This window comes from Lipophrys pholis (assembly GCF_963383615.2).
Source record: "Lipophrys pholis genome assembly, chromosome: 10".
Classification (NCBI taxonomy): domain Eukaryota; kingdom Metazoa; phylum Chordata; class Actinopteri; order Blenniiformes; family Blenniidae; genus Lipophrys; species Lipophrys pholis.
Genome location: NC_137640.1, coordinates 30367063 through 30379076, shown reverse-complemented (window position 1 = coordinate 30379076; position 12014 = coordinate 30367063). Strand labels below are relative to the sequence as shown.

The following is a 12014-nucleotide window of genomic DNA, read 5'->3' as shown; positions in this document are numbered from 1 at the left end:
TCAGAGTGCGACAGGGCTGCACTGAAGCCACCTGCTTCGACTCGGACATGTTTGTGACCCGAAACCAGGCGAGGTCACCGTAGATCAGTCGGTCCGCCTTACACTGCAGGACAACGTGCTCCTCTTCTAAGGGCTGGTTGGAAGGCGCCATGCTGACCTCCAGGCCTCCTAACAGTACACATGGGAACATGGGGAGGTTGAGAGAAGACACTATGGATACTGAAACTAAGTTCACAGGTCGGTTGCATATGGACAGAGGGGAAGGACCACACTCACGCGTCACGTGGAAAAAGATGACTCGTGAATCCTTTCCAACTTTGTTTGCCGCCATGCATCTGTAGAGGGCGTGGGTCTTCGCTTTCTGAATCTTTAAGGAGCTCATAATTTTCTGAACAAACATGATTTGTTGTTTTTTTTATCATCATTAAAGATACTATCATTTGAAAAAATGTAAAATTGTTGGCATTTATCAGAAACCAGCAGGACGAAGTGAGACTCGGGACTCCCTCACCTTCTGGGTGTGATCAGTGTCGGCTGTAATGCGCTCAACATGGTTGGGACCCGTGTTGTTGTTGATATCTTTCCAGCCTGTGCACGCCTTCAGCTGTACCTCTGACTTAATCAGCCCAGATCTAACAGAAGAGCAGAAAACACATGAAACTCAGACATCTTAAAGGAGACATATCATGCTTTTAAATCCTTCCTTTTTACATATAAATCATACAGTTGTGGTCTATATAAAGCGGAACTGCAATGCTTGGGTCTGAATTCCTCATTATTAGAGCTCCACGGGCCCCTTTTCTACCCCTTTTCTGATGTGCTTCTGAGAGCAACTCGTTTTGGGGCGGTCTCTTCATACCCCGCCTCCTCTCCAGGTTGCAGAGGTGACACTCGGTTCAACGCCACCCTGTTCGGCCATCTTTGTAGTTTGATAGAACAGATACAATTATCTAGCGGCGCAGAAACTTTATATTCACACATTATTTACAAAATGTCAACAAGGGAAGATTTGTCCATCCAGCCATACATGTTGGATCCAGAGTCGGACCCGGCGGAGCGAGATGAAAATGACCATGATGCACCTACAGAACAACGTCTTCATATGGATGTAACGCAATGGTGTGTTACTATATTTACACTAACTTCTCCATCCATGCCCACTACTACAATACTGCCTGTATTACAACGACTATTTAACACAGAAGTTACATTCTAATCTAAAACGAGCACACAGCGCTAACATATGAAGACGGTGCAACTGCTAATGCTAACAAAACAATGACAGGGACGTCTTATCATCACACTTTTTAGCGTTATATACAGCTTACCGAAGTGCTCTGTTCGTCGTCTCCATAGATAGAAGGAACTGACCGCTCAATCAGACCAAGTCTTTCGGCAAATCCTTCTTTATACTGGCGGAGGTTGCTGAAGCAGTCGTCCTTAAAGTGCTTCACGCACACAAAAATGACCTTACCCACAGATGTGGGTACATTTCTGTGAAAAATAAAACTCAACCAGGCACTTGGAAAAGGTTCTGATGCTGGGAGACGGTGTAACGAAGCTTGTGGGTTACTACATCCAACAACCGAACATTTCGACTTATCCTCTCGTAACTTCGGTTGGACTACAAAATCGCAGCGAGAAACAAAAATGGCGGATTGCTCGAAATGTCGATGTCCTAATTTGGCAGTTCCGCTGAGAATACTGTGACGTCATTGTTCAAAAAACGTAATAGAGAATAGAAAAATCGAAACCGATCGCAAAATATGACCAAAACAGAATATAAAGATATCAACGGAGCACCTGAAGAGACTACTTTGAACTTTTCTGTACTTCTAAACACTCTAAATATACAACAACATGCATTTAAGGGCTAAAAAAGTGGATTTTGCATGATATGTCCCCTTTAACATGTTTCCTTCTTAGGATTTTTTTTTTTTTTACATGTTTTTTTCTTAAATGCTGAAAATGTGCAGACTTTTATAGAATAAAATAAAAATGTGTTCAATCTATTTATTGACCTGTGCATTACCTTAAAGAATTGTCAATGGAGTCCTACTTGTTATGGCACCATTCAAATCTTTTCACGTCACTGAATTCTGTCTTGATCTGAAGCAAATCTAAATTTGTTTGAGAGTTTAGATTCCATATTGATGTGTATAACACGAAAGAGACGTGTCAATGCTTTAGGCTTTTATTACCGTGGTTTTTCTTTTGTTTTTGCTTCTTAGATGACGTGTACATAAACTGTTGTGGAAAATTCAAACAAACCCAAAATTCAAACTTTTGACAATGCTGTTCAGAAACATGAGTGATGTGATGAAAGAGGAAAGAGTGAGAACCAGCAGACAAGGAGCTTGAGCAGAAAGAGGAGCTTTATAACTAAAAAAGAGCAAGACATGAACAACAGGAAACGTACAGCAGGATGGAGGAAGCCCTCAGAAGTGTTGGCAGAAGATAAGAAACCAGCCGCTCGGCCTGTACCCCCCCCCCCCCCCCCCCCCTCCCCCCGACAGACAAAGTAACTGTGTCTATTAGTACTTGTCAAAAGACAGCAGGAGGCCATCATGAGGTTGTTGTGTAACTGTTGTGTAACGTGTTGTATACACGTTATACAGCTGATCCAAAGAGCAGGAAGATTCGCTAGAATTCCATCTAAAAATGGACATTGTGAATCAAACAAATCACATCCGCTGATTCGCATCAAGTCAGAGAGCGATCTCATTGTCTCTCCTCATGTTTTTGTCAACAATACAAAAGCAGCTATTTCTCTCCCAAATCAACAAAGTGTTAACAATGAGTGGCCGAGAAACAAGCGCTCACTGTGGGCACACACAAAAGAAAGCTCCCACTTACCAAACACCCATCATCTTGCTGTTTTCCCCTCATTCACACACAAACACTGGCGGAGGGAAACTTACAGGAACGCTTCTGGACAGTCCTCCTCGGACATCCACTGCCACTGGATCTGAGCTGGTGTGGGTAACCCACGAGCTGTGCACCTCAGGGTGGGACTGCTGCCATGAGGGTACACGTCAGTGTCCACAGCTACTTCTTTCTCAATGATGTGAGGAGGCACTACACAAGAAGGTTTCAATTACTGTTTCCGTTCAAATGTGTCCAGCAGGTCCAGCAGGAATACAAAAGCATACAAACCATTGACCAGCAGCTGGAAAGAGCGTCTCTGCACCTCTTTGGTTATCCTATTGCTCAGAACCACTGTGTAATTCCCAGCATCCATTTCTGTGACCCCACGAATGATGAGGGCGTCGCTTTTCTGTTTTATTCTGTAGTCATCCTTTAAGATTTGACCATTTTTTAACCTGGCCATCAGAGCAGAGCAATGTCAGAAAATCCCCTTTAAAGGGAAACACAGAACTTTGGAATTGTCATATATATAAATATATAAAAAAGAAAAGTGTGGCTACTTATTGTTAGAAATGCTTGAACATACCATCCAAAGCTGGGCTCAGGGTAAGCCGAGTACTTGACAGGGATCACAGTGGACATTTGATCTCCCACATTCACTTCCCACACCTTCGTCCGGGGCTCTTTCATATAAATGAAAGGTTTTTCTGGATACACAGGACAAACACACACAGTGAGAAATATTTCAATATTCATTGTTATTTCAACTAACATAAGGAGAACTGTCAAAAACAAGATAGACTGAAACATCAGTGTAAGAATACAAAAGAAAAGATTAAAAGTCTGTTATCCAGGTAATAATCCATTTGAATTACTTTGCTGTGGGAGCCAGGAAATTCTACTTTGCCAAGTTCACAGTCATTCTCAGTGTAGAAGAGACACATTCCTCAATGCTGCAGACAAGCCAGACTCTCCTGGTGCTTTTGTCATCAATGTTTTCAAAAACACATGGTAGGAAAACACAAGAATGAAGAGTGCAATTTTCCAGTTGTTTTATTTGTTTGAACAATATTTTAGCATTAATGTGCATCATTTAGTCAATAAAATGGCTCCAGTGAGAAATTCAGGAAATGGCTTATAAATGTGTGCACACACACACACACACACACAGAGAGAAGAGAAGATCAAGGGGGCAAGAGAGAGAGAGAGAGAGGGGGACGACAACATACAATACCCTTGTCAGTGCTCCATATATTATTTACAGTTATCACACTGATCTAAATACTTTCCAACTGTTATTAGATTAAACCAGTCTGAGCAGCTCTATCTAGACAGTAAGATGATTTTCTAGATTAAACCAGCCTGAGCAGCTCTATCTAGACAGTAAGATGATTTTCTAGATTAACCAGTCTGAGCAGCTCTATCTAGACAGTAAGATGATTTTCTAGATTAACCAGCCTGAGCAGCTCTATCTAGACAGTAAGATGATTTCTTAGATTAACCAGCCTGAGCAGCTCTATCTAGACAGTAAGATGATTTCTTAGATTAACCAGCCTGAGCAGCTCTATCTAGACAGTAAGATGATTTCTTAGATTAACCAGCCTGAGCAGCTCTATCTAGACAGTAAGATGATTTTCTAGATTAACCAGCCTGAGCAGCTCTATCTAGACAGTAAGATGATTTTCTAGATTAACCAGCCTGAGCAGCTCTATCTAGACAGTAAGATGATTTTCTAGATTAACCAGCCTGAGCAGCTCTATCTAGACAGTAAGATGATTTTCTAGATTAACCAGCCTGAGCAGCTCTATCTAGACAGTAACATGAAGCAGGAACATGAATTAACAAAGAGGTGACAACAAAAGAGGAACATGATTTTGAGAGTTGAACGAATGATGATAGAAAACAAGAAACATCAGCAACACATCTCATTGATGAGGAGTGGAAATGTGTGTGTGTGTGTGTGTGTGCGTGTGCGTGTGTGTGTGTGTGTGTGTGTGTGTGTGTGTGTGTGTGTGTGTGTGTGTGTGTTTTGTCCACTGGGTGTGGCCAGAACTGTTGTGGGGGGGGGGGGGCTGTAGCGACACCCCGAGGCCCGAGGCCATTGGGCCCGGACACTGTCACCCCGGCGGACGGCAGCCCCCCAGACCAGGGGAGGTCCCCGCAAACCACCCCAGAGAACCACACCCCCACCCAGAAAGCACCAGATGGAGAGTGAAGAGAGGTCCCCCCCAGGCAAGAGGAGCCCACAGGAGAAGGATAAAGGGCGCAAGGCCCCAGGCCCCGACCCAAGCCACCAAGCCGAGACCAGCCGGAGCAGGTCCCCCTGGCCGAGCGAGCCGGGAGCCCCCCCAACCCCGGCGGTGAAGCCCACCACACCATCGAGAGCCCCCCCCACCCCATACCCCCACAATTTAGACATTATAAATAATTCTATATTAGTATGCTAAGTCAATATTTGTGTAATCTTGTACAACTCAGTGTACAATACAGTGAGAGCGGGACACTACAAGATTAGAATTTCTTTGCACCCACCATAAACTTTAAGAAAAGCTGAAGCACTTTTGTCCACCTGCCCACTGGAAGCCGTGCAGGTGAACTCTCCAGTGTGCTCCACCGTCACGTTCTCCACAATGAGGGTGTTGTAGAACTCCAGAGAATTCCACAGCTTCTTCTTATGGGACACGGTGTGTGACAGCCTGGACCCATTGACTGAGGACTGACACGAGGAGACACGAAGTACTGACAGTCAGGCAGGTATGCAAGACATGAGTAATCAACAACCGCGTGTGTGTGTGTGTGTGTGTGTGTGTGTGTGTGTGTGTGTGTGTGTGTGTGTGTGTGTGTGTGTGTGTGTGTGTGTGTGTGTGTGTGTGTGTGTGTGTGTGTGTGTGTGTGTGTGTGTGTGTGTGTGTGTGTGTGTGTGTGTGTGTGTCACAAGGCAACCAAACTCTCCTCACAACTTAAAGAAATCCTGCTGGTGCTGAGATAAGCTGATGGATTCCTGAAAGCAGGAAGTCAGAAATGTGCGACGAGACAAAAGGATGAGCTGGAACTCTTCTGGTGTTTCAATCGTCTGCGGTGACACGAACACACTGAACATGGCCGAACATGGCGAGTTCACGGAAAACATTAGCAAACAGAAGAGCAAAGCCTCAGGACTGACCAGGGCCCCGCCAGAATGCGTCCAGTTGAACTCAATGCCGACGTTGAGCTCAGTGTGGGCAGTGCAGCTGAGCATGAGCCGCTCCCCCACAGACAGCCTCTCCTGCATGGGGGTCAGGGTGAGGTCATGAATCTTGTATCCTGCGGAAAAGGGAGGGAAGACATGGCAGTCAGTCCACAGCCTATTGTTCTTCTGAGGCTCCAGACTCGCTCGCTCAGTGCTCTTCCAGGCTATTTCACATACAATCAACTGGCATTTGTACAACATCGAGATTGAGGACTAAGACTATTTCATATAATGCAATCAGTTAGGTATGACCCTGATCGTAACTACTTTATAACAACTCAAGATGAATGGAAGCAGGCGCAAATGTGATAAGGCACGCACATACACAGAATTGATTGATTGTAATACAGCACACTGACCGTTGACTTTGACAGACATTCAAAATAACATCCACCATCCATCCATTTTTAACAGGTTTGAAAAGGAAGTGTAGATTTGTTAAAGCTTTAGCAGAAATTCTGCTGTAACCGTGGTGAGAAGAATTTAACCGCTGGCCTGCCACAACATTTATTGGCAAACTTATGTAGAAGATAATGTCTCTGGAGGACTTCCTCCTAAGACTCGCAATCATTTCTTAATTTCTCTTGTTTTTTGTCACAGTTTAGACTTTGTTTGTTTGTTTTTTTGCCAAATTCAGATTTGTTTGCTCAGATAACTCGATAACTTCCTCCACCAACACATCCGAGTCCAAAGGATCACATTTCATTCTGTGCTTCTTGGGCACTGAGCTTTGTATTTGATCACTCACAGGTTGTTCTCATGTAAACATGACCCAATATACACAGAACCTTATCTGAATTGCTTTTTTGTTGTTTTTTTTAGATGATCATTTGCCAAATTCACGCAGACTGATTGAAATGTATGAGGCTCACCTATCCAGGATTCCATTAAATCATAATCTTCACTCTGAAAAATGGTCGAACATTGTGGACTCCAGTAAGCTCGAACCTTTGGACGCTACGATGAATGTAGACAGGGAACGCAAACCAACATAGACTTGTGGTGCACTTTAGAGATTTCTACCAACTGCCTTGTTCTAACCCTGACCAGAGATCGCTCTGAACCCAAAATCACATTCTATCCTTCAAAACATGTAAACACATGTGGGCCCTGCATGCTGGGCTCCACAGGCTGGGTCCGATCCCACAACTACAGTACCTCCTTCTTTTTTGTTTACTTACTTCCCTTGTTGACGATCTAATGACATATACTACTTACAGTGAGCACACCAATCCAAACACTTTCCAATCAGACGGCGCTGACCAGGACTTTCCAGCTATCACATTAAACTGATTATCAAACAGGTATGCAGCAAAGGAACAACAACAGATACATGATTTGGACATTTGAACCAATGACGGCAAAAAAGAAGCAACAGCAGAAGCACAACTACAGTACTTTCAGTGTTCAGAGCCCGTAAACACAGAACTACAAGCCCATTCACACACATACATACTGTATATGTTGTGTTTGCTGGTTTTATCTGGACAATGCATTGACTTGTATTTATTTTCTGTCAGCTTGGCCTTATTATACATAATTACTGAAGTTCTTTAGATTAAAGAAATGATGCAGACATAGATTGATAACTTCTCCATATTTCATACAACTGATCTATTCCGCTACGTATTTTTCCATCTTACCAACAACAGCCACGATGTAGAGCGGAGACCTGAAAGTCTCATTTGCGATTCGAGTCTGGCAGGACACCACCCCGGCGTAGCTGATCAGGTGAGAGGGAACGGTGAAGCCCGTCCTGGCGTCCCATACGGAGTCTTTCCCATCAGGTTGGATCTCCTTAGCTGGATACTTCTGACAGAGGCAGACATTTACTGTTTTGGTCCAAATATAGCACAGCTCAGCAATGAGCTGGCCTATCTGGGCGTGTAAACAGCGCAGCAGGAACAGCAAATGATTTTCATAAATTGATCTCAAATAAATGATCACGGAGAAAAAGCAGAGAAAAGGAGATAAAGGACCATTGTTGGTTTTTGTGTGCAGTCTCACATATATCGAATCTTGACCAACTTAAACTCTCGTTGCAACTGAACAGAGAATCAACTCAGACTAATCAGCGTCTGATTGCTATCTTAGGTAGAATGACCATCACAATAAGAGTGGGTCCGGCTTAGGATCTGCTTGAATTGAAATGAACGGAAGTTGCTAAAACCTTATATCTTTATTTTGACAGTTTTAATCAACTTTTTAAGACGTGAGTTTGGAGGAGATTTCTAATGTTTGAACAGTGACAACATCATGACTGACTATGAGCTGCTGATTGAACACCTGAAAGCAAAGACTGGAGGCCTCAATGAAAAATCCCCGGAGCTATTGAGGAGGTACCAGAAGTCAAATGAAAGTGGGTTTTATTAGAAGCATTCTGAGAAGGGATGCTGGTGTATTTGCTAACATTTCTACTCCCCATCATTGATTTGTAATATGATGTTTTTTATGTGACAAATGGTTATTAAAATACTGCTCCAATATCAGAAAATGTTACCCAAAGTATTTGCAACTAGTAAGCATAAAAGACTGTTAAGGGAATAAAATAAACTGTTATACATCTAAACCTCTACTGCCTGTCATGTACTTTGACTGAGAGTACTTTGACCACTTGCAATATTCTGAAAACATCATTAACAATTGCTCCTTACAGTGTTGAGAGTGACATTAAGATCTTCTACTGAGCCTCGGCACGGGATCACCACACGCTGTCCTTCACGGATGAATACCACCTCGTACTCCTTTTCAGATGGTACAAATGGCACCTTATAGTCTGAAATAAAAGCAAATTCGATGAGACAGCAAAGCATTTAGTAAGTCCAAGAACTGTGGTTGCTCAGCAAGAAGCAAAAGTGTAATTGACGTTATTGTGACTTAAGTCTTGTCCATTAAGTGTTGGAAGGTAAAACATGCAGTCATGACAGCGTGCTGCAGCAAAGCTCAGCATAAGATTCATTACTTTTATTTCCAAGTCCTTTGAATCGTTTTTGAACTCAAATAACTAGATGATACGACAACACACCGCTTTAAATGTGAAAACACACTTGATTAGAAGTTGAAATGAATTATACCATTCACAAAAATGTAAAGTGTCACTGAAGTCTTGCCATCCTCAACTTTCAGGTCCCTATAGGAGCACTGATAGGGTCCAGTTTCATTGACCGTAGCATTGGTGATGGTCAGTGTGGAGCAGAAGAGTCCTGATCCGCTGCAGTCACTGGTGAAGAAACGACTGCTAGTTGGAGGGGTGGTCCACCTCAGGTACTGGCGTCCTCTGCCAGGAAGGGACACAGTGACACATCGTCAGTTCCTTTATAATCAGTCTCAATGAAGTGTTGTCGGGGGGATTTATAACATAACATACCTGCATGTTAGTTCAAAGTTGTCGGATCTGTTAATCCTATAGACGCCATAGATGTTCAGCGATGGTGGATCAGGCATGAATCTCAATTCAGTTGCTGAGAAAATCAACATTGGCCCATGAAAGCAAGAGCAGCACGTAACAGTCAGACGTCCTGAAGTCAGCATTAACAAACACCAGCAGCATTAGGAGACCAGCTGCCATCTCCAAAATCATTCACCAAGTGGAGCTTAAATCAGGTCAGAAGTTTAAAACATGAGATTAAAAGTCCAATGCAGGAGAGTGGAACAATTCATGATGTTTTGTAATTGGTTCTCATGCTACGCTGGGACATTTTTCCACAGTTGAAGCAAAAGCTGGAGCTGTGTCAAAACAGGAAGCAGGGGAAGATGGGCCGGGTCAGGCTCAATAGGCCCAGAACACTATGGCCTAGGTGGGGTTCCTGTTTCTGAGGATACGAGCTGCCCGCCGCTTCCCCGTGAGGCCCTCGTGCTCATTGTGTATCACAGTAAAAGGCCAAAGTGATCAAGAAAGTATTAAACGTCACGATTCATTAGAAACACACAGAAATGTCTTTGTGTGTCGTTATTCAGGTTGGCCTCATTTTCTTGGGCACCCACCTGGTTTACTTTACTTTACTTTACTTTACTTTACTTTACTTTACTTTACTTTACTTTACTTTACTTTAGTTTTGCTGAGATGAAAACCTAAATCACTAAATACAAAATATGATTCACTTTGCAGGGAACAAAGGAAGGAAACCTTAAGCCAATTTAAAGATTTCAGTGTCAATGCCACTGAGTTGGTCCAAAGTCAATAATCCAGAACGACGACACCTCAAAGCACAGAGCAAAAGTCATGCAGTAATATTCTCAGTGGAAAGATAAACAAGGATTACAGCACGAAGCAGTGGTCAAATCCTAATAACGGAATTAATTACACGGGTAATAAGAATTAAAGTAACTTTGACAGAGCAACCAGAAGAACACGTCACAGCTCAGGGAGGAGTGAGAGCAAATGATATACTAAAGAGTGTCTTTTAACCCTGAGCTGCAAGTGGAAGGAAAATAAATATATATCATTTTGTTCATATTCTTGCCATTGGAAGTAACAACACATGTTTAATCTTCTCAGGTTAAGAATAACCTGAGGACTTTCAAATTAAAATCCAAGATGTTCACATCAAATACACTTGTTAGTCTTTCTTCTATTTTTCTTTTTGCCACGAGGATTGTCTCCTTTTTTCACGTTTCTTTGAAGCTTTAATCCTTCATGTTTTCACCGTTTGGATTTAATGCTGATAAAACTGCTGCTTGATCGCTCGTGTTGCTTCGTGGTGGAGTTTAGTTCTACATCTACTGACATTACAATGAAGAAATGAAAAACCGTGTCTGTTTCAAATGATTAAGAAACGCAGGTAAAGGTCATTGTTGTCATTCTGACACATTGAACTGTCATCGAGGGGAAATGAAAAACTCTGCTGGGCTAGTTTGACTTGTTATCAACATAAATGTGTCCAACCCAATCGAAATACTTCTCATTTGTAAACATTTTTTAATTTTCTTCCCGGGGTAATGTAACTAAAGTAAAGTGGAAAGTGATTAAAATCGGGTGGTACTTTTCCTGAACACATTTATCAGTTACTTTATCTTACCTGCGACAGAAGCGCTCCCCAGAATAAAGGGCAGCAGCAGAGAGACGGAGACTGCCTGCGCCATCATCCAACACAAAACATGGACAAAGTTCCTCTCAAAGTCCAACAAAGCCGTTTCTCCAGGGAAGACAACTCTCCTCGCGCTCCGTCAAGAATCCATTCAAATGTGCTCGTTCATATTTTACCTCGAAACAAGTTTACAAGTTATAAATGCGGCGGATGCGTCTGTGCTCGTCCCCCTTCTGACTGCTGTGCGCGCTGCCGCTGAGGATGATGATGATGATGAGGATGATGAGGATGAGGAGAGGCGCTCTGGCTCCACTGCCTGTGGGAGGGGGAGGGAGAGGAGGGGGGGGGGGGGGGGGGGGGGGGGGGTACAGACGAGTCTATTAACTGCCTGGCAGGTTCTTAACAAGGACCTTGTTTTTACAGCAAATTTTAAAGTCAAAAGACCAAATCAGGCTGAACGTTTTATATATTTTAAACCCAATCAGAGTGAGGAGGGAGTTTTAGGACCGCTGGGGAAATAAATTCTGATTCTTCTGGGATAAAAAACCCAAAAACCTTCATGTGCTTCAGAAAAAGTAGAAAATCAAAGTCAAGATTTTTTTTTCACGGAGAGACATCTGTCCGTCCCTCATCATCTGTCCGTCCCTCTTCATCTGTCCGTCCCTCATCATCTGTCTGTCCCTCTTCATCTGTCCGCCCCTCTTCATCTGTCTGCCCCTCTTCATCTGTCCATCCCTCATCATCTGTCCGTCCCTCATCATCTGTCTGTCCCTCTTCATCTGTCCATCCCTCTTCATCTGTCCATCCCTCATCATCTGTCCATCCCTCATCATCTGTCTGTCCCTCTTCATCTGTCCATCCCTCATCATCTGTCCGCCCCTCTTCATCTG

The 12014-nt window shown here is 43.2% G+C and overlaps 1 protein-coding gene across 2 annotated transcripts in view; it reads right to left on the bottom strand.

Moving 5' to 3' along the window:
• The window catches only part of kdr (kinase insert domain receptor (a type III receptor tyrosine kinase)), a 31100-nt gene extending 19698 nt beyond the window's left edge, over positions 1-11402 (bottom strand). The window contains exons 1-13 of one of the 2 annotated variants that reach the window (XM_080473779.1): positions 11116-11402; positions 9465-9558; positions 9172-9374; positions 8752-8873; positions 7741-7909; positions 6032-6171; positions 5401-5584; positions 3455-3575; positions 3157-3323; positions 2922-3078; positions 512-632; positions 277-388; positions 1-168 (exon numbers count right to left, since the gene is read on the bottom strand). The exon at positions 1-168 is cut by the window's left edge and continues 177 nt beyond it. In XM_080473779.1, coding sequence (XP_080329905.1) covers positions 1-168; positions 277-388; positions 512-632; positions 2922-3078; positions 3157-3323; positions 3455-3575; positions 5401-5584; positions 6032-6171; positions 7741-7909; positions 8752-8873; positions 9172-9374; positions 9465-9558; positions 11116-11182 — 1825 coding nt within the window. In that variant the 5' untranslated portion in view covers positions 11183-11402. The remainder of the gene's footprint in view (positions 169-276; positions 389-511; positions 633-2921; positions 3079-3156; positions 3324-3454; positions 3576-5400; positions 5585-6031; positions 6172-7740; positions 7910-8751; positions 8874-9171; positions 9375-9464; positions 9559-11115) is intronic. The other variant, XM_080473780.1, reaches the window with a different exon arrangement.
• Positions 11403-12014: the final 612 nt, after the last annotated feature.